This window comes from Panthera uncia, unplaced genomic scaffold (assembly GCF_023721935.1).
Source record: "Panthera uncia isolate 11264 unplaced genomic scaffold, Puncia_PCG_1.0 HiC_scaffold_504, whole genome shotgun sequence".
NCBI classification, from domain to species: domain Eukaryota; kingdom Metazoa; phylum Chordata; class Mammalia; order Carnivora; family Felidae; genus Panthera; species Panthera uncia.
In genome coordinates this window covers 4,937-31,153 of record NW_026059654.1, presented here as the reverse complement: position 1 = coordinate 31,153, position 26,217 = coordinate 4,937, and the positions used below count along the sequence as shown (strand labels likewise).

The window sequence follows — 26,217 nt, the reverse complement described above, 5'->3', positions numbered from 1 at the left end:
TAAGTTTATTTATTTATTTTGATAGCATGAGCTGGGGAGGGGCAGGGAGAAAGGGAGAGAGAGGGAAAGAGAGAATTCCAAGCAGGCTCCTCACTGTCAGCGCAGGTGGGGCTCAAACTTGTGAACCATGAGATCGTGACCTGAGCCAAAGCTGGACACTTAACCAACTGAGCCACCTAGGTGCCCCTGAGTGAGCCCACCTTTAAAGCAGGGGATATAGTTGTTTGTTTGTTTTCTTTCAGTTAATTTGTATAAAGCACAAGGAGCCCTTCAAAAGGAAAACCTTATTAAACATAAAACGATGTTTAGAAAAAATAATGAGGGAAAAACCAATAGCTCTTCATTTACATATATTTTTGAAACTCTGTTTCCTCATTTAAAAGATTGATTGAAATAAAATTTATTTAGATAAAATTCATGTAACATACAATTCACCCATTTAGAGGGCACAGTTCAACGGTTTTGGTATATTACATTATTATTTAATTGTGATAAAAAATATATATATAACTTACAATTTGCCATTTTCACCATTTTTATGTGTGCGGTTCAATGGCACTCACTGTATCCACAATGTTGTAAAACCATCACCACTGTTTTCAGAACTTTTTTTTTTTTAATCATCCCAAAGAGAAAGTCTTCTTCCCCAGCCCGTGGTCACGTCTAATCTACTTTCTGTCTCCATAAATTTGTCTGTCCTTGCCTGTACCTCATTTACATGGATCTTACATTTGTCATTTTGTGCCTGGCTCATTTTACTTAGCATGTTTGCAAGGTTCATCCATGGTGTAGCATGCATTAGAACTCTGTGGTCCGTATCTACCATATTCCGTTTATCCATTCATCTGTCGATGGACTCTTCAGTTGGCTCTGTCTTTGGGCAATTGTGAATCATGCTGCAGTGAAATTGGCGTACAAGTGTCTGCTCAAATCCCTGCTTGTAATTCTTTTGAGCATGCTGCGTACCAGAGAGTGTAATTACTGGGTCATGTGGTAATTCTGGTTTTGCTTTTTGAGGAACATTGTTGCTTTTAGAAAAGTATGTATCAGTTACCGCATTAAGCGTTTTACATGCCTTATCACATCTAGTTCTCGTAACAAACGTGTCCGTTCATTTTTATTCATTGAGCAAATAGTTTTCAAGGGTCTTCTTTATACCAGGCATTTCTCCAGGCACTGGGGATTCCGTAGGGGACGAAACGAACACAGCCCCACGCTCTCATAGATCTTACGTAAAAGTAGATAATAGTAGGGACAGCAGACAATAAATACATGTTAGTATAATGCTGGGTAGAATAAATGACATGGAGGCAGTGAAAACAACGCAGAGTGGGGAGGAGGAATATTGCAGGGGTGGTAGTATTGGGGAGGCTCTCTCAGATGGAATTGAAAGGGAAGGTCTCTGTAAAGCTGATGCTTGAGCAGGAACCTGAAAGAAGGGAGCACATCCTCCAGAGATCCTGAGAAATCATTCTGGGGAGTGTGGCAAGAGCAAATGCAAAGGCCCTGAGGCAGGCCCAGTCTCGGTGTTGGTCTAGGAGCAGCGCTGGTCCGGGTGGCTGTGGGGAGTGAGGAGAGAGGAGGGGGAGTCCAGGTTTTATGTGTATTGTGATGGGAAGTCGTTAGAGACTCTGAGCAAGAGACAGATGCAGTCGATTTTTCTGCCCATTCGTCGGTGAAGAAGCTGAGACTTAGGGGGTCTGAGTGGTTTTACCGAAGTATTTGGTGGGTAACTCCTCAAGATTTGCCCAGTAGATTCCCTCCAGAGTGCATGCCCCTCCCCACCAGGCTAAGGCGTGTGTCCGGCCCTCACGATACCCCTGGCTGGCTCTAGTTTCTTTCCGGGAGCGTCCTACAAGGTGCCTGTTCCTGTTGCTAGGGTTGGCCCACGGCTGTCCACAGGACAGTCTTGCCAGGTGCCTTGCTCGCAACCCGAAAGGTTTCTTGACTCTCTCCCACAGGCATGATGCACTCTCCCGGATTCGATGGGAGCGGCAGCCTCAGCTTGCAGATGCTGATGAACGCCGACAGCCTGTACACGGCCGCACACTGCGCCCTGCTGCTCAACCTGAAGCTCTCCCACGGCGACTACTACCGGAAGCGGCCCACCCTGGCACCGGGCATGATAGTGAGTGCGTGGTCTCTGCTTGGACCTGGCCAGAAGTGGCTGCAAAGCCGAGCATCGCTGTCCTGGGAGGGATCCCTGGGAGGGATAGCAGGGATGTCCCTTGCTACTCTGGACTGGGCAGTCCCTGCGGGGCTGTGTGGAGGGTGGAAGGGGGTGCGGTGCAGTTTGCATCGTGCTGCGGGGCACACAGCTACCCACCTTGCTCCAGAGAGGGAAGGGCCCCCAGTCCCTAGAAGCGGCCGCCTGCCGGTGGCCTAGTAATGTCAGCCGGTGGCATTGCTGCACACACTCAAGTGTAAGCCACCTTCCAAAACAGGTGATCAGAATGTTCAGTAGCATCAGACGACGTACAGGGTATGGCCCCCTTTCCCGAAAAGCAAGGCTTGCTGTGTTGCGAAACCTCTTCGTTGTCCTCCGGAAGGTACCCGGACCTACTTGTGACCCAGAGCTAAGCTTACTAGCACCTGCTGGGAGCTGTGGAATGAGCACGATGGTGATTACGCTGTGCTTGGCTCCCTCGCCGGAGCGAGCCACCCCCTGGTATAGCCCTGATCCCGGTTCACGAGCCTCAGTCCACAGAGCTGCTGGAAGGGAATCCGCCATCATTCGTTCGCTTGATAAATTGTAAACTCCCGAGGGGAACTGGCAGCTTCGTGGGTGTAAGTCAAGTATCTGTCGAGGCACACGTGCTGTTTCAGGGGACACACTCCATCTCTGCGGCGGTTGGGGCAGTGAGAGGGAGCTGCTGCGTTCCTTTTTCTGTGCTGTTTCTAATCCCCCCACACATCAAAGAGTAAAGAGAGGAAGTGCAGCGTTCTTTATCCTTATGTGGGTTTCTTAGAAAGATGTCATAAGTAGGGCGCCTGGGTGGCTCAGTCAATTAAGCGTCCGACTTCCGCTCAGGTCGTGACCTCCGGGTTCATGAGTTCGAGCCCTGCGTCAGGCCCTGTGCTGACAGCTCAGAGCCCGGGAGCCTGCTTCGGATTCTGTGTCTCCTTCTCTCTCTGCCCCTCCCCTGCTCACGCTCTGTCTCTCTCTCTCTCTCTCTCTTTCAAAAATAACTAACCGTTAAAAAAATTTTTTTTAAGATCTCATAAGTAAAAGGAACTTCATGAAGTTTGGGACTTCTCCATTTTGGTTCCCCTTTCCCTTGCCACCCCCCCCCCCCACTCCCAATCGACAGGTTTTGTTGTTCCTCGAAGCCTCGACTCAGGTAGGGCCCCAGTGAGAGAAAGAGGCAGAGGAGGGGCCTGTTCGTTTGCGGGGGGGTCCTATCTGGTCACCTTCTCGTGTGGTCCTCTCTGCAGAAGGAGTTCATGAAGCAGGTGCAGACCAGCGGGGTGCTGATGGTTTTCTCCCAGGCCTGGATCGAGGAACTCTACCATCAGGTGCTCGACAGGAACATGCTCGGAGAAGCTGGCTACTGGGGCAGCCCAGAGGATAACAGCCTTCCCCTCATCACCATGCTGACCGGTCAGTGGCTCCTCACGCAGCCGTGTGGCGCTCGGCGGGGAGAGAGTGCCCGAGAGCCCCTTTCAGAGAAGCAGCCTTGAAACAGCCCTGACAAATCCCCCCACCCCCCGGCAGCTGGTGACGGTGCCAGGGAGGTGTCGCGAAGCCACCTCACAGGAATGTTCCGTCCATTTTTCACGCGGGACCCTGGAGGACTCACTGTGCCCCCTCGGATGAGGACTACTTAGCACCCACGTCTGTCAGGGGAGAGCTACAGGCCTCTGCTAGGGATATGAAGTGCTTTCTGGGCACGAAGCCCAGAATTGTTCCTGGAAGCTCTCACGTGCTAGTAGGTGACCCTAATCCTTCAGTGCTCCTGAGCTGCCAGACACGTTAAAACGCTTGACTTTCAACTTGGCTCCCTTCCCATTTCCTATCCATATCGGAGGTCCTCTCTTCCCTTCCCAGCTGCACAAGAGTTAAAAATAATGCCAAACAGTTGCCCGGCCTCTTTGTCTTCAGTGCCCTGAGTTTTAAAAACCCTGTCCATTAGAAATTTCACATGGGGCACCTGGGTGGCTCAGTTGGGCATCCGACTTTGGATCGCGGCTCAAGTCATGATCTCACTGCCATGAGATCGAGCTCCACGATGGGCTCCGCACTGAGCATAGGACTGGTTTGGGATTCTCTCTCTCGTTTTCTCCCTGTCTCTCCCCTACTCGCACTCTCTCTGTCTCTCTCTTTCTCCAAAAGAAAAAGATTTTTTACATGAGAGCATAGAGAGCAGTATGGGATGTGGTCATGAAGGAATTTGGGTGGGGGTGGGGGGGGTGGGCAAACACAGTCATTCCTGGCTTTTCATGGCTTCACCATGATGTCAGGTAAAGACCAGGGAGGACTCAAGACTTGTCATCAGTAGCCTTCATATATTAGATCTCCAGGCTCATCTTATGTTTGAGCTGAGTTCCCAGACTGGTTTCTGATCTGAATCATCTCCTGGCTCTGGCTAACACGATGTGTGGGGCATGGCCCTATGCCTTCCCTGCCGTTTCTGTTGTCCAAAATGAACGTTATATTACCTTTGGTTAGTACTGGGGGGCTCTTACAAAGGAGGCAGAGTAGACTGCTGACAAGCAGAACCCAACAATGAGGAATGTGGGGTGAGGTGCTATTTAGGAACCAGGCAGGGAGTCAAGATACATAGTCTGTCCACAGCCAGCAGAGTCTCGGCCATTGGCAGGTGTTTGGAGTCCTAGTTCTTGAACTAGGGTGCGACTGAGAGAAGCGAGGCTTAGGTCCCAAACTTTGGGGATCCGGATCACTGGACAGGTGACCAATTTGCATTTGGTTAACCATGGTCACACTTACATCCATTCGAAATCTTGGAATGCATACACGTGTGGGACGTTTACTCAGTTGCCTATAAGCAGTGCTTCGTTTCCACCTGTCTTTGCCAAGTCCGTCCAATAGGGATTGAAAGTACTGCCCAGCGCTTAAAGCGCCTTGGAACCTGGATAAGGATCCTAAATGTGCCAGCTCTAATTTTCAAATACCGTAGTTTCTGCCAAAATTAATCTCTGTGACTCTTACCTGGGCCTTAACAAAAGGAGTCATTCAGCAGTCATAAAAATGAATAAACAACAGGTCACTCACAGTAGCCACATTCATCAGTCATTGCTGTGACTCAGCCACCCCTTTGTCACGGAACTGTAAGCTCAGTGCGCCACATCCACGGGAGAGTTCTCTAACTCTAGCTAGAAAATGAGAGAAAAACATAGGCTTTTTCACACAGACTTCTACAAAATAAAGTTCTGCGATTCTTTGTAGCAAATTCCCAGTATGAGATGGCAAGTGAATTTGAGCAGTAGTTAACCTGGAGCTGGGAAACTTCCATCGGATCTTTTCATCCTGTGCAGCTAAAAGCAATAGCCACGATCTTACCATCAACGTTGTACTAACTGTGGCCGTTCCTGATGTCATAGAAAAGTGTTGTCTAGAACCGAGGAATTTTAGCACTCAGATAAACTTTGTATTACTTGAATCCATTAGCCCTCTACCTAGCATATAGGAAACATAACTTTCGTAACTGGAAATTTTGGGGGAATGTCATAAGATCATTTGACTCTGGGTCAAATTCATTTCAGTGAAACTGGCCTGTTCCAACTTGAGCAGTCATTGAGATTTCTCCCTGCCTCGGTTCCCCAATTTTGTTGAGAAATAATTGACATATAACATTATATTAGCCCAACGTGCACAAAATGATGATTTGATATATGTGTACATTGCAAAATGATCACCTCACTAAGTTTAGTTAATGTCAGTCACCTTACATGGTCACATTTTTTTTTTCTTGTGGTGAGAAATTTTAAAACCTATCTTAGCAACTTTTTTCAAAGAGATATGTTGCTCAGGAACACCAACCCTCCTCTTCCCTCTGCTTGTCTGGCTGGCGGGGAAGGAAAAGAACTTGCATGTTGGTGAAGGAAGAAGCTGGTTGGGGGTGACCAATAAAGCCTAAGTTGGTCTAAGGCACTCTGCAGGCTGTAAAATGCAGTTTAGTCAAGTGCCATTTTTTTCTTTGTATGATTTTAATTATTGGAATGCACCATTTTTAATATGCAAGTAGAAGTACATAAAACGTGAGGGGGGAAAAAAGAGATGTGTTACCAGAAATGTCTAGGCTTCATGGACTTACTGTAAGAATCAAAGCTATAATGAAATAGTATTCAAACACCATGCAGAGGACTCTCATCCTGTTGGTGAAAGTCAAGTTCTAAAGTCAAGGAATAAACTTAGGCTACCCTCTTTTCCCAATCCCTCTCTGTGTTGTATTCAACTATATTAGTTGCCTTCAGGATATATGCTTCAATTCCATGGTTACTTCTCCAGTGGTTCCTTCCTTTCCACTTAGACATTCAAAGCCAGGAGATGCAGTGTAGCCCAGGGCTATAAGGCTACTTTTTTTTTTTTTTTAATTTTTTTTTTTCAACGTTTTTTATTTATTTTGGGACAGAGAGAGACAGAGCATGAACGGGGGAGGGGCAGAGAGAGAGGGAGACACAGAATCGGAAACAGGCTCCAGGCTCCGAGCCATCAGCCCAGAGCCTGACGCGGGGCTCGAACTCACGGGACCGCGAGATCGTGACCTGGCTGAAGTCGGCCGCTTAACCGACTGCGCCACCCAGGCGCCCCAAGGCTACTTAATTCAGAGTTAAATCTTCTCAATCCCAGGCTCTTCTTGCCAGTGTATTAAGAAGTGGTTCGTTGAGCTAATTCCAGAGATGAGAGTTGGTTTTAACAAGAATTTAAATGGAGAATGAAGGTCCTCTATCACGCTGCACGAAGTGTGTGGTGTCATTGGGAAGAGGCCCAGATGGGAGTCAGAAGACTTGCATCCTAAGCCTGATCCCTTCTTTTACCGGCCTCGTGGCCTTGTGCAGTTCACCTGCCTTGAACATTTATTTCCTTCTCTGTGAAATGGGAAAAATAATACCTACCCGGCCTACCCGCTTGGAGTTATCTGGAAGATCTGATGAAAACAACGTTATGTGAAAACACTTTGTGAATTGTAAGATATGATTATCAAGTTATTGTTGTACATTGGAATCAGATGATGTGATTATCTGACCAAGGAGATATTATTCTTATTCTCTTCTTCATTCCTATGAGGAAATTCTGAAAGAGAAATCCACGTTGGGGCAAACTGCACATATAAAATGTAGGAACGATGCCACCGTTTTGGATAAAAGGAATAGTCAAACGTCAAAATATTCGAAGTCAATAGATTTTCTGACAACAGAGAGGGCAGAGTTTATGTTTTTAGTAAAAAATATGAAGAATGTTCTGGCAATGAAAGAAAACTAGACTAAAAGAATAAAACAAAAATTTTAACATTCTGATAAAAAATTCTTACATACCTGGTACATAATAGATCCAATGGATGTTTGTTGTGGGAAAAAAAATGAATATTGTGTTGGCCATTTGGGTTTTTTTGGTTTTTGGTTTTTGGTTTTGGTTTTTCCTGGAGTGTTCCAATCTGGGAAAACCTTCCTCCTTTTCCTTGACAGACATTGATGGCTTAGAGAGCAGTGCGATTGGGGGCCAGCTGATGGCTTCAGCTTCTACGGAGTCTCCTTTCACCCAGGGCAGGAGAATTGATGACTCCACAGTGGCAGGTAATGACTTGGGTCTTGAGTTTATGAATATACATACATCCCATATGTTACCAGCAATTAAACCACTAAGTGGCAGCTTTCTGTGCTGACATAAATGAATTAACATCTCGTCTTGGCAGAAAAGTGCCTGAAGGAGGTTACTTAGCAACATCTAGCTGATGACGCAACATTCATTATTTATAAACACAAAGTATAACACAATCCAATATCCATTAAATTTGATTTCCTGTAGTAGAATTGCATACACCTCAGTATTGCTAACTCGATTGTCAGAAGCTTCCAATCCATTCACCGCCGGTGGTTTATTTTGTCTCCGGAGAATGATCCTTGCTCCTTCACGTCCTAGGTGTGGCGTTTGCTCGCTATATTCTGGTGGGCTGCTGGAAGAACTTGATCGATACTTTGTCAACCCCCCTGACTGGCCGAATGGCAGGAAGCTCCAAAGGGTTGGCCTTCATTCTGGGAGCTGAAGGCGTCAAAGAGCAGAACCAAAAGGAACGTGATGCCATCTGCATGAGCCTCGACGGGCTGCGGAAAGCAGCGCGGCTGAGCTGTGCTCTAGGTACAGGAGGGAGTAACGTTCCCGGACCCGTGGCCCGCGGGGTGTCCCCAAGGAGCGCCGTGGGAATGGCCCTCGTGGAAAACGAATCTTTTAGAAGGGCTGCTGGGTAAAGGTTAGACGGTGGACTCAGTGAGGGGTAATTGTTTCTTTTCTCCAAAGGAGTTGCAGCTAACTGCGCCTCGGCCCTTGCCCAGATGGCAGCTGCTTCCTGTGTCCAGGAAGAAAAAGAGGAGAAGGAAGTCCAGGAGCCCAGTGATGCCATAGCACAAGGTAACAGCTAAAGAGCCAGAATCCGCCTGGCGCCTTATGTGCGGTCTGCACACCCCTGCACATGTGACAGACACCTGTCCCTGTTCCTTGTGTGATGCACAGCATGTATTTACTGCTGATCACAAGATCCCAGCCTGGATCACAGGCCTGGCTCTTTTACATGGCTGACCCTGCAGAGTGCCTATCGTAGATCCCTGTGAAGGCAAGACACGTACCATTCCGGCCCCGGCGACTTGGCTGCTCACAGGAGTCCGGTAGGACACCAGAGGCCCCCTGGCTGAGCTATTCACACTTCTGTCATCACCCAGCCGCTTGTGTTGGTGCTGCACAGAGTACACATTTGAAGATCGCTCAGGTTGTAGTGGGGCAAGGCAGAATGGCCAGTTTTCTGAGTAGGGAAATGAAATGGAGGCAATCCTGGAGAGGAGCTTCAGAGAACCTTTGTTCTTATAAGAGAAAAACCTGAGCTTTGTGAGCTCCAGAAAGAGTTGACTTTTACCTAGTTAAAATCCATTAGCCAATGAAGCAGATGATCATCTAGGGTATATACTTAATGTGCACAACCATAAGTTACATAAAAATCCTTACAAATTCAAGGTTCTTAAAAAATTATAAAACCAGAATTGATGTTCAAATGCTACACAAATGAAAACTAAAGTCGGTATCACATCCATGAAAGACGATGCTTTGCTAAAACTCAGTTTGCCTGTTACAACAGGAATATGGTTCGGCTTCCTCTGATGTAAGCATGCTGTGTTCCTGCGTTCCGGACCATCACCCAGTTATCCCATCAGACCCATCTTCCAATGACTTGGAACCTTGATTCATGGCTATTATCCATGATATTGTCATTTGGCCTTGCCTTGGCATTTGCTATAACTGACATATCAAGTTACCTTGTGCATCCTTTCTCATTAGTCCTCTGCAATTAAAAAAGTATTATTTGAAGATCACAAATATAAATGTAAAAGGGAGTGAAACGATTCAGTAATCTTCAGTTATAACGTAGCCATGGGCCCAGAGCATACATACACCTGGTTTAGATGATCATCGTCATGAACATGTGACATTAAATAAACCTCAGAGAACTTACACATTGCCAGGAATTCTGTCTTATCGGTTTGAGTACACGGGTGGGAGAAGGGCTTGGGCACAAGGGGCTTCCCTGGGGTCAGCACATGAAGCCCATCCTCACTGCTGTGACTGACCTAGAGCCCACAGATGGGTCTGGAAGGACCGTAACCACCAGCCGAGGACCCACCCTACTCCTGAACTGCAGAGAGCTGAGCTCGCCAGGGTCTGTGGGGCCTCTGGGCTGGGTGGCTTGCATGATGAACCACGGGGACCTGCTGTCGAGGAGCTTGCTGCCAGTGACATCGAGTGACATCTACTGTTTGCCTCTTGCCCTTGCACAACGACCCATTCTTTCCTTTCCATCCTTTCTCTCTCCCTTTCTGTCTCCTCCTTGGACCATTATGGTAATGACTGTCTCTCTGGCACAGTGAAACTCAAAGTGGAGCAGAAGCTGGAGCAGATCGGGAAGCTACAGGGGGTCTGGCTGCACACAGCCCACGTCTTGTGCATGGATGCCATCCTCAGCGTAGGCCTGGAGATGGGGAGCCACAACCCGGACTGCTGGCCACACGTGTTCAGGTGCATGACAGGATCCCCAAACCCCGGTCAGTGACCGAGTTCACAGCACCTGTAAGATGCAAACGGCACTAGCTCCGCAGTCCTCATGAGACAAAGACAAAAAGCCCGTCTCCCAGGCGTTTGGGCAGACCTGGGACAATGAGGCACTGCCCGGGGGGGCAAGGCAGGGGACAGGTGCCAGGCGCCAGGCTGTTTCTTCTCCTTCTCCTCAGCACCTGCCCAAAGCCTCGCACCAAGCTCCGTTCTGGCAGAGCAGCAAAGGGGAGTCAGGGGCAGGGCTCAGGCACCTGGATCTCGCCAGCCAGAGCACCAGCCAGATCTGGGTTCAGTTTGATGCCCCCAAAGCAGATGCAGCCAACAGCAAATGTCTGTTGAGTCAGAAAGAGAGAATCCGTCAGATCATCCAAGGATCGAAAAACCCAAAACCCATCTTGGGAGGAACTAGGGTATGAAAAAGCCAGGGTGAATCAGCCTGGAGCAAAATGGGTTTTAATGTGGAGGCTGGAGACCCCCTGTTCTTCCTGCCTCTCACAAGCACATCAGGGCAGGAAAATGACTTACATCGTACCAGAGCGTTTTACACGCAGTCAAAAAATTGCCCGGTTACAGAACACGAGAGTGAACTATCCGGGATGGTCCTTACCGGTAACTGGACTTACTCTGTGATACTGGGCCTCTTATGAACCGTCCTAGTTCCGGGGTCTGTTGGGCAGGAACAATTTGGAAGTTGGCACTTATACTCTACGTTGTGACACTTCTCTGTGTTTACTGTGATTAGGGCACCACCCCGGCATTAGTGATATGGGGCTGTCGGGGCGAGGCAGGACACGGCTGGACAGAGCCCTTGCGAGAGGGCCCATTATGGCTAGAGGTCCTGCCAGCCACATGGACGCTGGTTCTGGGATCCTACAGAAGTGCTTCCTGGGTCCTAATCAGAGCGCTAGAGGGAGGGGGAGAGGGCTCCTTGGGAAACCTCCCTCCAACAGCTGAAGTCCAAATAAGCCAGTAAGCTGGACAGGGCACAACAGGATGAAGAGGGCTTTTGTTACCCACCTTCCTCCCAGCATGGGGTGAGAGTCTGAAGAATCCTTACCCCATTTCCAACCCATCTGGTCCAACTCAAAAAAAAAAAGAATGTGGATAGTAGGGGGGGGTGGGGGAGAGGGAGAGGTGGCCCTCACCAGAGGAAGGAGGGAGATCGGGGAGGACTGTGAAGCTGGCCGGACTTCCTTTCTCTCACTGTGGGATTTACGGAGCTGTCCTGCTGAGCGGCAAGGCCTAACAGCTGCTTGTCTGTGACTCTGTCCAGGGTCTGCGAGTACGTGGGCACGTTAGAACACACCCATTTCAGCGCCGGCACCCCTCAGCCCCCTCTGACCATCAGCCAACCCCAGAGGGCGCCAGGGGACTCTGGACTCCTTGGCGACCCAGAGCGTGAGGACTCGGCTGCAGAGCAGAACCTGGAGCCCGAGAGCTCCCTGAGCGCGGCCCCTGTCATCCAGCCCCTCTCCATCCAAGAGCTGGTCAGGGAAGGCAGCCGAGGCCGGGCCTCCGACTTCCGCGGGGGCGGCCTCATGACAGGGAGCAGTGCCGCCAAGGCCGTGCTCACACTGTCCACCCAGGCCGACAGGTATGAGTGCACGCCATGGTCCCCACACCCCAGACGGCTGCTCGCCGGAGGGCAGCGCCACGTCCGTCTCTCTGGGCTCAAAATTACTCCCAGGGCAATTTGATTCGTTGGCCAGTCATTTAAGCCTCTTTTGATTTTTTGTTTTGTCCAAACATACTTCTGTCTCCCAGCATGCCCTGCACTTAGAATGAACCGCTTGCCGTCTGACGACTAAGACCGGAGGCTCGGGAGGCAGGCTCCCTGGGCCTAGAAGTCTGCACATACCCTGTGACCTTGGGCAGGTTCACCTCCCCTGGCCCTGATTGCCTCATCGTAAAGTAGGGTCACGAAGTCACTCTCTCACAGGGTAGCCATGAGGTTGAACTAACTATGAAGCACTTAGGAGAGAGCTTGCTAAATAGGAGAAATCCATTATTTGGATGAAAATTACAGTCCCACATCCAAGAGTGTGATATATTATTTGACCACGTTACGGTCGAGAGGAAAAACTCAACAATAACCCCAAGCAGTGACGCTTTCTGATGTTGAAAGTGCTGTTGGTCACCAGTCACATGTAGTCCTGCCTCACTTCAGGCTCCACGCTGGGTCATTGTGCCCCCAGCACAGGTGCAGTGAAGTTTGTACAGGGGGCCAGACAGCCAGGGAGTAGGAGAGCGGAATAGCAATCACTGATGCTCAGGAGAGTTCTTTCCTGGCCTTGACGCTAACTGCAAGGTCACATCTGTATAGTTTTTGGTTGTATGTGTGTAATGTGTGTGTGTGTATTATATATATATACATATATATATGTATATATATATATGTGTGTGTATATATATAATATTTATTTATTTATTTATTTATTTTGGTATGTAATTTATATATATATATATATATATATATATATATATATATACGTATGTATTAGTGAGATAGAGTAGGGGACAGGGGCAGGTGGGAGAGGAGAGAGAGAATCCCAAGTAGGATTGACTTGAGCCAAAATCAAGAGTCAGGCGCTCAATCAGCTGGGCCACCAGGTGCCCCTACGTCTGTATAAATAGTTATGCTGAGACTCTGTTTCTCCATCTACTAACTCAGTACAGCAATCCCTTTTTCCTGTTTATCCAACAAGATGGCTGTAAAAGTGTTTCAGCATCTGGAAAGCAGTATACGAGTGCCAGGTGGTGCATAATATCCACCACTGATTTTTTTTTACTAGGAACGAGAGAGAAGAAATGGTTAATAGGACGCAGAAACTCAATAATATTAAAATAGGCATTTCAAAATAGCAAGGAAAAGTGTCTTTGTTTCAATAGTTTGCGAATGTTTAATCCACTAATTGCCGTCTTAAAACCCGTACGTGTCCTATAACCTCTTCAAAAGAGGCTCCTTGTTCCATTTCTGTTGGCGACACTCTCCCTTGCCCAGCACGTGACACCCCACGGGCTGTTTGTCCTTCTGGTATGAGCACAGACTGGGAGGGCCGGCAGCAGGTGACCCAAGAGCAGTGGAAGGCTGGCCATATAAACGCACATTTAATGCCAACCTTCTGAACTCCAGTGAGCCTCCGATCCTTCTCTAAGCCCTGCTGCCTGTGCTCCCCTCTTCCTTCCCAGCTCCTTCTGCCAGAAATGTCTGCGCCCAGCTGAGTAGAAAACAAAAGGAACCTGCAAGGCCCATTAGGTTAGGGATGTTTGTTCTTTTGGCTGATGCTTGAGTTCCCACCAAGTCCAAGGCTCTGGGTGTGTGTCAGAGGCAACATTAAAGCTAGCCCCACCCTGAGGGGGCTTACAGGCTTGGGTTTACTTGGGTTTTGTGTCCTTCTCGAGGCCAAACCCAGCATTAGACTCATCAGTTGTAGCCCAGCAAATGCCTTGATTCACCCAGTGGGCTTTTCTATAATACAGCTTAGGACACTGAAGCTACTTCTAAGGATTCTATTCCCCATTACTCAGTTTCAGGGAGCGACGCTTTGTCAGTTTTCAACGTCTTGCCAAACATGTTTACTGTCTAGCATGGCTGTGCTAAGCCATGGGGATACACAGATATTTTTTTTAATCATCTGTGCCCCTTAGATTAAAACCTCATAGTTAGAGCAGACTCGTACCCAGCAGTAATATGTATATAACATATATTTATTTTCAGTGTTGACACATTTTCATTAATCCCATTTGACAAAACCGTCCTAATGATTCTACCGCAAAGACTTGGCTAGATCGTCTCCAGATAACAAGTCTGTTTATTTCATCCAGGCTCTTTGAAGATGCTACGGATAAGTTGAACCTCACAGCTTTGGGAGGGTTCCTTTATCAGCTGAAGAAAGCATCGCAGTCCCAGCTCTTCCATTCTGTCACGGACACAGTCGATTACTCTCTGGCAATGCCAGGTAATTCTTTCCCGGGAGAGACTGTGCTGTGAGAGTAGCGGGAAACGGCCCAGATCCCTGATAGCAACAGCCCCTCTGAAGACTTGAATCCACATTCCCTTTCCACACGGTACCCTGGCTGAGTTCTGGTGCCGATCTGTCTTCCAGCTGTGAAGTGTGGCAGGGGCGGGGGTGGAGTGACAGTATTATTCTCCATGAATGGAAATGTCGCTGCTGCCAGAACCGTAGGTGTTACTATACCTACAGCAGGTGCTGAGTTGCTCTACTAAGTTTTGTGCTTGCGATGTAGAAAATGGCGTGGCTACTCAGGGTGCAGATAGCTTCACATGAGGGTGGGACCCCATCTCCATATCACAAACTGTGTCTCTTCGTTCAGCTCAGCGGTGCCTAATTCCACAAGGGACTGGTGGGAGAGAAAAGCGGAAGGGTCAGAAGCCTCCTGCCATCAAGGCATGTCTCGTTAGCGATCAGTCAATATCACCGTCTTCACTGATGAGGCCAAGGGAAAAGGAAAGGTCCTCCTGAAGGGAGCAGAGTTGGACTGAGCTGCCCGTGGGTCCCAAATGGGTGGCAGGTTGCTCACAAATGCAACTGTCCGTCAACAGCCACAGTTGTCATGCGGAAACAGAGAGCCTCTGTCCTGATGGGTTCAGGCTGGGCACGCGCTGTGGTGGCAAGGTTGGATTGCACAACATCTGAAGTCCTTTTCCATCTTGAGGAATCTGAAGTTCTAAGTGTATATGTTTGGCCTTTTGATCCTTACTGCAGATTCTGATTTGAGAAGTACAACTCTTTCCCCGCTCGTTTTTAACAGACTTTAAAACCCTAGCTATATAAAGCTAACCTCCAGACCCATCAGACGTCCAGAGCATTCCTGAGCCCAGGGGCAGCCTTCAGAGTGTTTTGCATTGGAGAAATCAGCAAGCTCTCAGCTTACAAAAAGCAACGAGCAGGGTCAGAAGGAGGCAGCACACCTAGGAGGAGAAGGCAGCATTTTCTTTGGAATGAATCACACGGGAGTTAAAATGCTGCCTTCACCATTTACCAGCTGCGTTGTCTTGGGCGAGTCAGTCTACCTTCCTGACATTTCATTGTTCTTAATGGCAATAATTACGTTTGTTTAAAGCTTGCTTTAAAAAAAAATAACGTGGGGCGCCTGGGTGGCTCAGTCGGTTAAGCGTCCGACTTCAGCTCAGGTCACGATCTCGCGGTCCGTGAGTTCGAGCCCCGCGTCGGGCTCTGGGCTGATGGCTCAGAGCCTGGAGCCTGTTTCAGATTCTGTGTCTCCCTCTCTCTCTGCCCCTCCCCCCGTTCATGCTCTGTCTCTCTCTGTCTCAAAAATAAATAAACGTTAAAAAAAAATTAAAAAAAAAAATAACGTGACTGACGACACCTAAAGAACCAGCACAGCATTCGATGGCGAGTAAACATTCGGTGAACGTCAGCGATTATTCTTACTGTCATTTTGAAGTTTATTTGATATGGCAAGATTAATTAGAAAGGAGGAGCGTGATAATGATCAGCATTTTGTAGGCGGCATGAGAGAAGCCAGGCATGAGTGAGAAGAAAGTGACAAGAAGGGAGAAGACCAAGGTGACGGGGCAAAGAAATTGCAAAAGGTCAGAGTAGGCAAGGACTGCACGGAACCAGACAGAGCAGGTTAAACAAGCATGTTATTGAGTGGGCAGGGGCCTGACCTGCTTGGCAGGGGCTTCAGAGGTGCCACTAAGGGCTGGCAAAGTAGAGCATGAGTGACGACAGCAACGAGCTGGGGGGGGGGGGGGCGGGGGTCGGTACGTATGTGCCAAGCCCCGCGATGAGCACCATCCTTAAAGTAACTTGAAGAGGTGAGTGCTGTTATCCCCACTTGCACAACCAGAAACGTGGCTTGGAGAGGGAAGTCTCTGGTCCAACGGAACCCGGCTTCTAAGTGGCTCAGCCAAGATTTGAGTCCAGGCAGCCGGACTCCCCCGCCCTCCTCCTTAACCACCGCATCATTCCTCCTCATCCACAGCCTTGCTCACACTTGTCACAGCAGGCACTGGGCATCTGCTGGTGACTCGGAGGGGTGGGGTCTGGCCTTGTTGAGTGAGCCACCCTGTCTTGAATCCAGGGTCCTCTCTCCTCTTGCTTGGCCCCCCGCTGACTAATCCTACCGCTCTGGGTATTTTTAGCCTCTCTCTGCGCTCGAATGGGTCCAGCTAGTTGTGTGTTTGGGTGTTCTGGTCTTGCCTTCTTACAGGAGAAGTTAAATCCACCCAAGACCGGAAAAGTGCCCTGCACCTGTTCCGCCTTGGGGATGCCATGCTGAGGATCGTGCGGAGCAAATCGCGCCCGCTGCTCCACGTGATGCGCTGCTGGAGCCTGGTGGCCCCGCACCTGGTGGAGGTGAGCACCTGTGAGCACCTGGAAAGCGAAGCCAGTGCAGGGGGTTCCAGCCAGTGTGCGGACAAAGAGCACTGTGGCCCGAGAGCAGCGCCTGGGCACAAGCATCACGGTTCTCTATCCGTCACGGCACCTAGAGAGTCACCGCAGAGGGCGGTCCCACCACGGTGTCACCCTGACCCTCTTTCTTTACACTTACGCGACTTGGCTAGGTACCTCCCACAGCCGGTTTTTCATTCTTCATGCTCCGGTTTTAACCAAGGCTGGAGCTTCGCTTTTTTTTTTTTTTTTTTCAGTGTATTTATTTAGAGAGAAAGAGAGCATGTATGGGCACAGGGAGAGGAGAGGCAGAAAGCGAGGGAGAGAGAATCCCCCGTCGTGGGGCTCAGTCTCACGAATCGTGAGATGATGTCCTGAGCCGAAATCAAGAGTCAGATGCTCGACCGACTGAGCCACGCAGGCGCCCCAAGGCTTCAGTTTTATGCGTGATTACACCAATGCCTTTTGCTCCTGCCGGCCTCCCTTTTCTGATAGCTGATTATATATAATCTGGGAAGCACCCTGCAACTAACCATACTTCCTAGTGTTCTCAACAAAATTAATACCGGGGCCCCTTTCACTCTCCCACAAAGCAGTTCATAGGACAAATTCTGTCATACAAACTAAGCATTTCAACACATGACGACTGGCTACTTCTCAGTTGATGGGAAAACTGTTGCCTTGTTTTTCATTAAAAACTATTCTTACTCCTTCTTTAGTGCTCATCTGGTAGAACTATGTCATAAAATAAAGGTGGGGTTTTTTTGGAGCTTAATTCACTAAACTGAGAACATTCTAGCAAGGAAATAACAACTTGGTCATGGAAGAACAGTGTATCAGTTACCTGTTACACTATAATAAACCACCCCGAAAACCTAGCCATTTAAAACAATAACCATTTACTTAGCTTATGATTCTGTCCGTCAGAAATCTGAGCTGGGCTCAGGGGGGCCCTTCTGGTCTGAACCAGGCTTGGCTGATCTCAGCTCGCCTCGCTTGTACGTCTGTGGTCGGCTGGCTCCCGGTGGCCTTGGCTAGGTGGGATGGACAAGTGGGCCTCTCTCCATGGTCTCTCTCCCTTCAGCGGACCAGCCCTGGCTCATTGACGTGGCATTCTTAGGATTCCCGAGGAAAGCAAGAGGGCAGACCCCGAATCAGAACCACTTTTCAGTTCTCTACTCATACGATGTTTGGTATTGTCCCATTTTCCAGAGCAGGTCGGACATCCAAGCCCAGGGTCCGTGTGAGAGAGGACTGCTAAAGATCCAAAGATGTGACCCAATCAGAGCACTATCGGTGCAGGTGGCCCGCCTCTCTGAGAGACGATGTCTTGTCTGATCTTCATACCTGGGGCATGGCTAAAAATGAGAGCATGGGCAACTCCCCGAACTAGGTTCTGGTGTCTCGATGGTCCATGTGTTCTCTACGCCCAAGAAAACTGAAACGTTATAAGGGGGGAAAAAAAAGAAATTACTAGAAGCTCTTATTTTTCCCGAAATATTAAAGTAAAACTGGAGTTGTGCCTGGTCTTCGGTTAAATGATTAAACATTCAATTTTAGTGTCCTGTTTATCTATACTTGTTCCTTGGATTTTTTTTTCTCTTTTACTTTAACAGAATTGCTGCCTTTACCTCCCTACAGTGGGGGGGGGGGGGAGTTAGGAACCTCAGAAACCATTTTCCCGAAGTCCTGACGGTGTTCTTCTCTCTCACGAATTTCGCAGGCTGCCTGCCATAAGGAAAGACATGTGTCTCAGAAGGCTGTTTCCTTCATCCACGACATACTGACGGAGGTCCTCACCGACTGGAACGAGCCGCCCCATTTTCACTTCAACGAAGCCCTCTTCCGGCCTTTTGAGCGCATCATGCAACTGGAGTTGTGCGACGAGGACGTCCAGGACCAGGTCAGGGTGCCATTCAAGTCGGCGTCGCCAGCCCCACCGCGGGCTCTTCTTGACTACGCTGGCTGCCACTGCTCTGCGGCCTTTGCAGATTCCATTTTTCTACTAACCCGCCGTGGAATCTGTGACGGAGAGGGGAAGCGCTTTAGCTAACTAGATACACGGCTAGTGATGGGTGGCACCGGGGTTCGAAACGGGGCAATCTGGCTGTAGCGGTCTACACTTTCACATACCTCTCCCCTACTCTTGATCACTACAGTACCCTCTGGACACTTCATGCCTAGCGTGACGGTGGGCTAGGAACACAGACCCACGCTCTGAAACCTACCAACAATGTTAAGTAAAGGTTTATAAATCCCTTTGAAGCACGTTGACGCTTTCTGGCAAGAAAGTAAAGAATACTAAGATGTCCAGAACTAAGTAACAACGGGAAGGCTGGCTTTGCCACGAGGGGATTTGCCATCAGCTGGAGCTGAGTTCTGCTTATCACATTCTTGAGGCCACGGGAATGGGAGACAGATCTCGATGCAAACCTTACAAAACTGGGGTTCACTCAGGCCAAAGGTAAATGAGTAATAAATCCAAGTATCACCGTCCCTGAGGATACTGGCAGCCTCTCCCCAACATTGGCTCTTGATAAAGATTAAAAAAAAAACAAAAACAAAAAAAAAAACTCTGTAGGATTTAAAATTACAAGCTAGGCTTTCTATACGGTCAGCATATGAAATTAGACCACGCTGGTGGACTGAGAAGCCTTATACAGGCACGTGACAGAAGCAACAGAAATTCCTCCAGAGGAACTCTTCTCAAATCGGGCCACAAAAGAATCCCACAAATAAAGTTCCAACATATGTGACTTCACAGCATTTACAAAATATTACAAAACACACAGGGAAACAAGGCAGCAGTCAGAGGGAACTGCCGAAGGAACAGGTGGTACCATCAGGACTAAAGAGCATTGAAATACTGGCATCTTGGCCTGCAAAATATTAAATAAGAATGCCTAATAAGCTTAAGGAAATGAAAGCAAGGAAAATGCAAGTTAATACCTAAACTCTAAATTGTGGGGGGTGGGGGAGGGTTCAATAATAGTGAGTTAAATAGTTCAGATCAACTTCCCACAGGGATCAACCAGAAAAAGTTGGATAAAAAATTTTTTTGTTCAATCACTGGAAGGCATTGGAATACAACTATGTATTCGATAGCTATGAGGCCAGTATCTAGGAGAAAAAGAATACCCAGAGTCTGTACCTGGTGCCTGAGACTACTTTCCGTGAACTGGAATCCCCTAATCTCAGAAGAGGAAGCTAAAAGATTGACAAACTAAGCAAGATTAGAGTGTTTAATGAAACACTGATCTCTCGGGGCAGAACCGTGAAGAGAAAAGGGGGACGTATTAGGAGGAGGAGTGAAACTTAAACAGACTAGTCATAATGGGGAATAATCCCAATTCCTAACACGAGATGAATGACTGAGAGTTCTAGTGTCAGCCATAGTGCAGAATACCTCTCTGCTAGAAGATGACATCGTCCCAAGGATTCAGATTACTTCTTGATTTGCATGTGCAGTGTCTACATTCAATCAAAAACTAATCAGGCTCATTAGGAAATAATATGTTGAGGCACCTGGGTGGCTCATTCGGGTAAGTGTCCAACTTTGGCTCTCAGGTCATGATCTCGCGACCTGTGAGTTCGAGCCCTGCATCAGGCTCTGTGCTTACACCTCAGAGCCTGGAGCGTGCTTCAGATTCTGTGTTTCCCTCTCTCTCTGCCTGCCTCTCTCTCTTTCTCTCTCTGTCTCAAAAATAAAAGTGAAATGTTTTTAAAAAGGAAATAACATGTCATTGAAAACAAACAAAAAAAAAAACAATAAAAATACACACACATGCGTGCATGCTCAGCCAGGGATCCAGACATCAGAGTTACGAGAGACAGACTTTAAAATAACTATGCTTAGCAATCCCTATCAAAATAACACCAGCATTCTTCACAGAGCTAGAACAAACAGTCCTAAAATTTGTATGGAACCAGAAAAGACCCCGAATAGCCAAAGCAATCTTGAAAAAGAAAACCGAAGCTGGAGGCCTCAGAATCCTGGACTTCAAGCTCTATTACAAAGCTGTAATCATCAAGACAGTATGGTACTGGCATAAAAACAGACACTCATATCAATGGAACAGAATAGAGAACCCAGAAATGGACCCAGAAACGTATGGCCAACCAATCTTTGACAAAACAGGAAAGAATATCCAATGGAATAAAGACCGTCTCTTCAGCAAATGGTGCTGGGAAAACTGGATAGCAACATGCAGAAAAATGAGCCTGGACCACTTTCTTACAACATACACAAAAATAAACTCAAAATGGATGAAAGACCTAAATGTAAGACATCAAAATCCTCGAGGAGAAAGCAGGCAAAAACCTCTTTGACTTCGGCCACAGCAGCTTCTTACTCAACATGTCTCTGGAGGCAAGGGAAACAAAAGCAAAAATGAACTATTGGGACCTCATCAAAATAAAAATTTCTGCACAGCAAAGGAAACAATCAGCAAAACTGAAAGGCAACCAACGGAATGGGAGAAGGTATTTGCAAACAACATATCAGATAAAGGGTTAGTATCCAAAATCTGTAAAGAACTTATCAAACTCAACAACCAAAAAACAATCCAGTGAAGAAATGGGCAAAAGACATGAATAGACACTTCTCCAAAGAAGACATCCAGATGGCCAACCGGCACATGAAGAAATGCTCAACGTCACTCATCATCAGGGAAATGCAAATCAAAACCACAGTGAGATACCACCTCACACCTGTCAGAATGACAAACATTAACAACTCAGGCAACAACAGATGTTGGCGAGAATGCAGAGAGAGAACATCTCTTTTGTCCTGTTGGTGGAAATGGAAAACTGGTGCAGCCACTCTGGAAAACAGTATGGAGGTTCCTCAAGAAATTAAAAACAGAAATATCCTAGGACCCAGCAATTGAACTACAAGATATTTATCCAAGGGATACAGGTGTGCTCTTTCAAAGGGGCACATGCACCCCAATGTTTATAGCAGCGCTATCAACAATAGCTAAAATGCGGAAAGAGCCCAAATGTTCACTGAGAGATGAATGGGTAAAGAAGATATGGCATGTATGTATGTATATACATACATGTGGTATGTATGTGTGTGTGTGTGTATACATACATACATACATACACACACAATGGAGTATTACTCGACAATCAAAAGGAATGAAATCTTGCCATTTGGAACTACATGGATGGAACTAAAGGGTATTATGCTAAGTGAAGTTAATCAGAGAAAGACAAATATATAACTTCACTCATATGAAGACCTTAAGATACAAAACAGAAGAACATAAGGAAAGGGAAGCAAAAATAATATAAAAACAGGGAGGGGGACAAAACATAAGGGACTCTTAAATATAGAGAACAGAGGGTTGCTGGAGGGGTTGTGGGGGGGTGGGGATGGGCTAAATGGGTAAGGGGCATTAAGGAATCTATTCCTGAAATCATTGTTGCACTATACGCTAACTTGGATGTAAATTAAAAAATAAGTAAATTATTTTAAAAATAAAAAAAAAATAACTATGCTTAAATATGTTGAGGAAGATTTAGGACAGGAGGGATTTAGGCAACGGTGGCATGAAAAAGTTAACGGATCTTCCTCACAAAAATCAAGTATTAAACAGGACAAAATTGTCAAAAGCAACACTTTCAGGTTTCTAGAGACTGACCAAGGACAGACAACAAATTGAGTAGCATTTGTGTGTAGAAATAGTTTCTGATACAACTTTGGTTGGGAACAGTGGAAGTGCCTGACTTCCTGGCAAAGACCATACCCATCACCCTTGCTCTCAAGATATTGGCAAGAAAATAGGAGTTTGACCAGTGTGGAGCTAACTTGGAAAATCATCAGTGTTTCTCCTATAATGATGGACTTGGTTTGACGAAGGTGAAAAAAGACCATTGGTTTGGCAACTAAACGTGGTGAATTCATTAGGAAGCGAACAGGGGAACCCCGCAACTTTGCTAGCCTAAGGTTGCAGCGAGCAGTGAACCGGTAAGAAACGTAACGTGAGTCTTGGGGGCACCTGGTGGCTCAGTCAGTTAAGCATCCGGCTTCAGCTTAGGTCATGACCTAGCAGTTCGTGAGTTTGAGCCCCACATCGGCTCCGTGCTGACAGCTCAGAGCCTGAAGCCTGCTTCTGATTCTATGTCTCCCTCTCTTCTCTGCACCGCCCCCACCACTCATGCTCTCTCTCTCTTTCAGAAATAAATAAACATTAAAAAAAATTAAAAAAAGGAAATGTAACATGAGTCTCTGAAAACCAGAGACTTAATAGAAAGACGAGATAAGTTCCTTGCACATCTCTGGCTGACTGAAACATGGTGTAAGATAGACCATACAAATACCACCATCAGTAGGTAAAAACCAGGGAAACTTGAAAACTGGTTAACCTTGGAATATTTTCCTCAATCTACACACATGGATTGGTTGAAGAGAATGGGAGCTTTAAAGACTCAAGCTATCTGAGCACAACTTCTTCCCGCTTCATCAGCTGACCACTAACCTATGCAGACATGGGGATGAATACGAGATAGTAAAGCTAAGACATGACAAATTAAAAAAAAAAAAAACTGAGCCAGACTTTGGCTTCTCATACATAGGAAGAGATGTTGCACAGTGTAAGTCCAGCCCTTTATTAAAAAAAAATCAGAAAAATTAATCAGAATTCAGCATTCCTACACTCTATTATATAAAATGTCAAATTTACAGGAAAAAAAAAAAAAACATGCAAAGAGACAAAAAAAGAGTGACACATTGAGAGGGGAGGCAAACAAACAAACAAACAAACAGAAAGTGACTTAGAATGAGCCCAGATATTGGTGGTGAGGGACAGTCTTTAGAATAGCTATTATAAATATGTTCAAAGAATGAAAGGAAAATATGACGATGACTCAAAAATAGTCTAAAGAAATTAAAACTATTTGGAATGGCAGAAGAATTCGTGAACTTTGAAGGTAGATTGGTAGAAATTATCCATTCTAAAGATTGGAGAGGATTGTTTGACCAGAAACAAAACCTTGAAGACCTGTGGGAAAATATCAAGCTTACAAGGCATGGGAGTTCAGAGATAGATTAGAAAGACAAAGGGTGAGAAAACATATTTCAAAAAATAATGGAACCCCAATTAGCATCAATACATAGAGATCCACAGTAGATACATTATAGTCAAACTGCTCAAAGACAAAACCTTGAGAGCAGCAAGAGAAAAATAGTTCATTACTACAATAAGATTAATTGCTGCTTTTCCAGAGAGAATGAAAGCCAGAAGATAATGCAATGATCTATTGAAAGTGCTGGAAGAAAAAAAAAAAAAAAAGTCAGTGAATAATTTAGAGTAATTACCCTTCAAAGATAACGATGAAGTAAAAGCATTCTCAGATAAACAAAAATTGAAAGAATTTCTTGCTAACAGACCTATAAGAAATACTAAATGTGGCTCAGTCGGTTAAGCATGCGACTTCAGCTCAGGTTGTGAGCTCATGGTTCGTGAGTTTGAGCCCCGCATCAGGCTTACCGCTGTCAGCACAAAGCCCCCTTTGGATCCTCTGTCCCCCTCCCTCTCTGCCCCCCCTTGCTTGTGCGCTCTTTTTCTCAAAAATAAAGGGTTTAAAAAAGGAAATACTAAGTGAATTCCTTCAGACTAAAAGGAGGTAACAAGATAGTAAATCAGTTTTACAAGAAGAAATGGTTCTTATGTGAGTAAATATAAAAAGATTTATGTATTTTTTCTTTTTGTTTTAAAAATAATGTTTAGAGCGCTAACTCTGACACTCTATTTTTGGATTTATTAAATATAAAAATATAAATAACCATAACAGAACAAAGGGGGAGAAAACGAAACTATTTAGAAGCAAATTTGCTATATTTTGCCAGAATTACGTCAGTATTAACTTGAAGAATATCGTGATGAATTAAGGATGTATATTATCCCTAGGGTAACAGTCAAGAGAATAACACAAATAATAAATTAAAAGCAGATAAAGGATTCCATACAATTTGACAATAAATTTCATATTAAAAACATGTTTAACACAAAAGAAGGCAGTAAAGGAGGAACAGAGGAACAAAAATCACATTATATGTGGAAAAGAAATAATAAAATGACAGACCTAAATAAGACATCGTTAATAATAGCATTCAATATGTGTTGGCAAAAAGATGCTCAATGTCATTAGTCATTAAGGAAATGCAAATCAAAACCACAATGGGATATCACTTCAAACCCACTAGAATGACTCCGAGATAAAAGATACTAAGTTTTGATGAGAAGTCAAAACTCCCATGTGCCACTGACAGAAAGGTTAAATGCACCACCATGGAAAACAGTCTGGCAGTTCCTCCAAAGGTACATACCCAAGAAAAATGAAAATATATATCCGTATAAATCTAGACACAAGCATTCATAGTAATGTTATTCATAATAGCCAGAGAGTTGGAAACAACGTAAATTCCATCTGCTAATAAATGGATAAATGTGGTATTTCCATATAATAAAATATTATTTGGCAATAAAAAAAAAAACGAGTTCTGATTTGTGCTACAACATGGATGAACCTTAGAAACCTGACACTAAGTGAAAAAGGCCAGTCACAGAAGGCCACATTTTGTATGATTGCATTTATGTAAAATGTCCATCGATAATAAGCACATCAGTAGAGATACAAAGTAGGCCAAGGATTGCCTGGAGTGGAGGGTAGGGTTGGGTGGGAAGGATGACTGTCCCCAGGTGCTGGCTTTGGTGGACACAGGCAGGTAATGAAAATGCTCTAAAACTAGACTACTGATTAGATTGCTGCACAACTCCTTGAATATGCTAAAAAAAAAAAAAAAAAAAAAAAAAGTCATACAGTATAAATGGGTCGATCTTATGGTATGTGATTTATGTCTCAAAGATGTTAGAAAACACGAATTGACTAAAAGTATCAAAAGGCAGAGATTCTAAGACTGGACAAAGCAAGAAGATATTATAATATGCAGGTGACAAGAGACAGATTTTAGATTCAAAGGCACAAACAGAATGCAAGTAAAATACTGGAAACGATATGCCATGCAGATAGTAACCATGAAAGAGTTGGGGTGGCTGTATTGATGTCAGGCAAAATGCACACTAATATGGTGAATATTACTAGAAATAATCTTTGGGACCTTGCGTTAGGCAAAGATTTCTCAGAAGCGACACCAACATGAAGGCACCTGGTGGTTCAGTCGGTTGAGCGTCTGACTTAAGCTTACGTCATGATCTCACGGTTTGTGAGTTCAAGCCCCACATCAGGCTTTGTACTGACAGCGCAGAGCCTGCTTGGGATTCTCTCTCCCTGCCTCTCCCCTGCTTATGCTGTCTCTCTCTCTCTCTCTCTCTCTCAAAAATAAAAATTTTTGAAAAAAGAAATGACACCAACATGATCCATAAGAAGAGAAATTGATGAATTAGGTTTCATCAAAATTAAAAACGTGTTTTTCAAAAGACACCATTAAAAAATAAAAAGACAATTGGGGCGCCTGGGTGGCGCAGTCGGTTAAGCGTCCGACTTCAGCCAGGTCACGATCTCGCGGTCCGTGAGTTCGAGCCCCGCGTC

At 46.1% G+C, this 26,217-nt stretch overlaps 1 protein-coding gene across 1 annotated transcript in view; it reads left to right on the top strand.

Moving 5' to 3' along the window:
* Positions 1 to 1,964: 1,964 nt before the first annotated feature.
* Positions 1,965 to 26,217, top strand: part of LOC125918159 (brefeldin A-inhibited guanine nucleotide-exchange protein 3-like) — a 28,517-nt gene continuing 4,264 nt past the window's right edge. The window contains exons 1-10 of the mRNA XM_049624195.1: positions 1,965 to 2,128; positions 3,436 to 3,601; positions 7,648 to 7,755; positions 8,102 to 8,317; positions 8,477 to 8,587; positions 10,090 to 10,240; positions 11,550 to 11,870; positions 14,102 to 14,235; positions 16,478 to 16,623; positions 18,383 to 18,562. Coding sequence (XP_049480152.1) covers positions 1,967 to 2,128; positions 3,436 to 3,601; positions 7,648 to 7,755; positions 8,102 to 8,317; positions 8,477 to 8,587; positions 10,090 to 10,240; positions 11,550 to 11,870; positions 14,102 to 14,235; positions 16,478 to 16,623; positions 18,383 to 18,562 — 1,695 coding nt within the window. The 5' untranslated portion in view covers positions 1,965 to 1,966. The remainder of the gene's footprint in view (positions 2,129 to 3,435; positions 3,602 to 7,647; positions 7,756 to 8,101; positions 8,318 to 8,476; positions 8,588 to 10,089; positions 10,241 to 11,549; positions 11,871 to 14,101; positions 14,236 to 16,477; positions 16,624 to 18,382; positions 18,563 to 26,217) is intronic.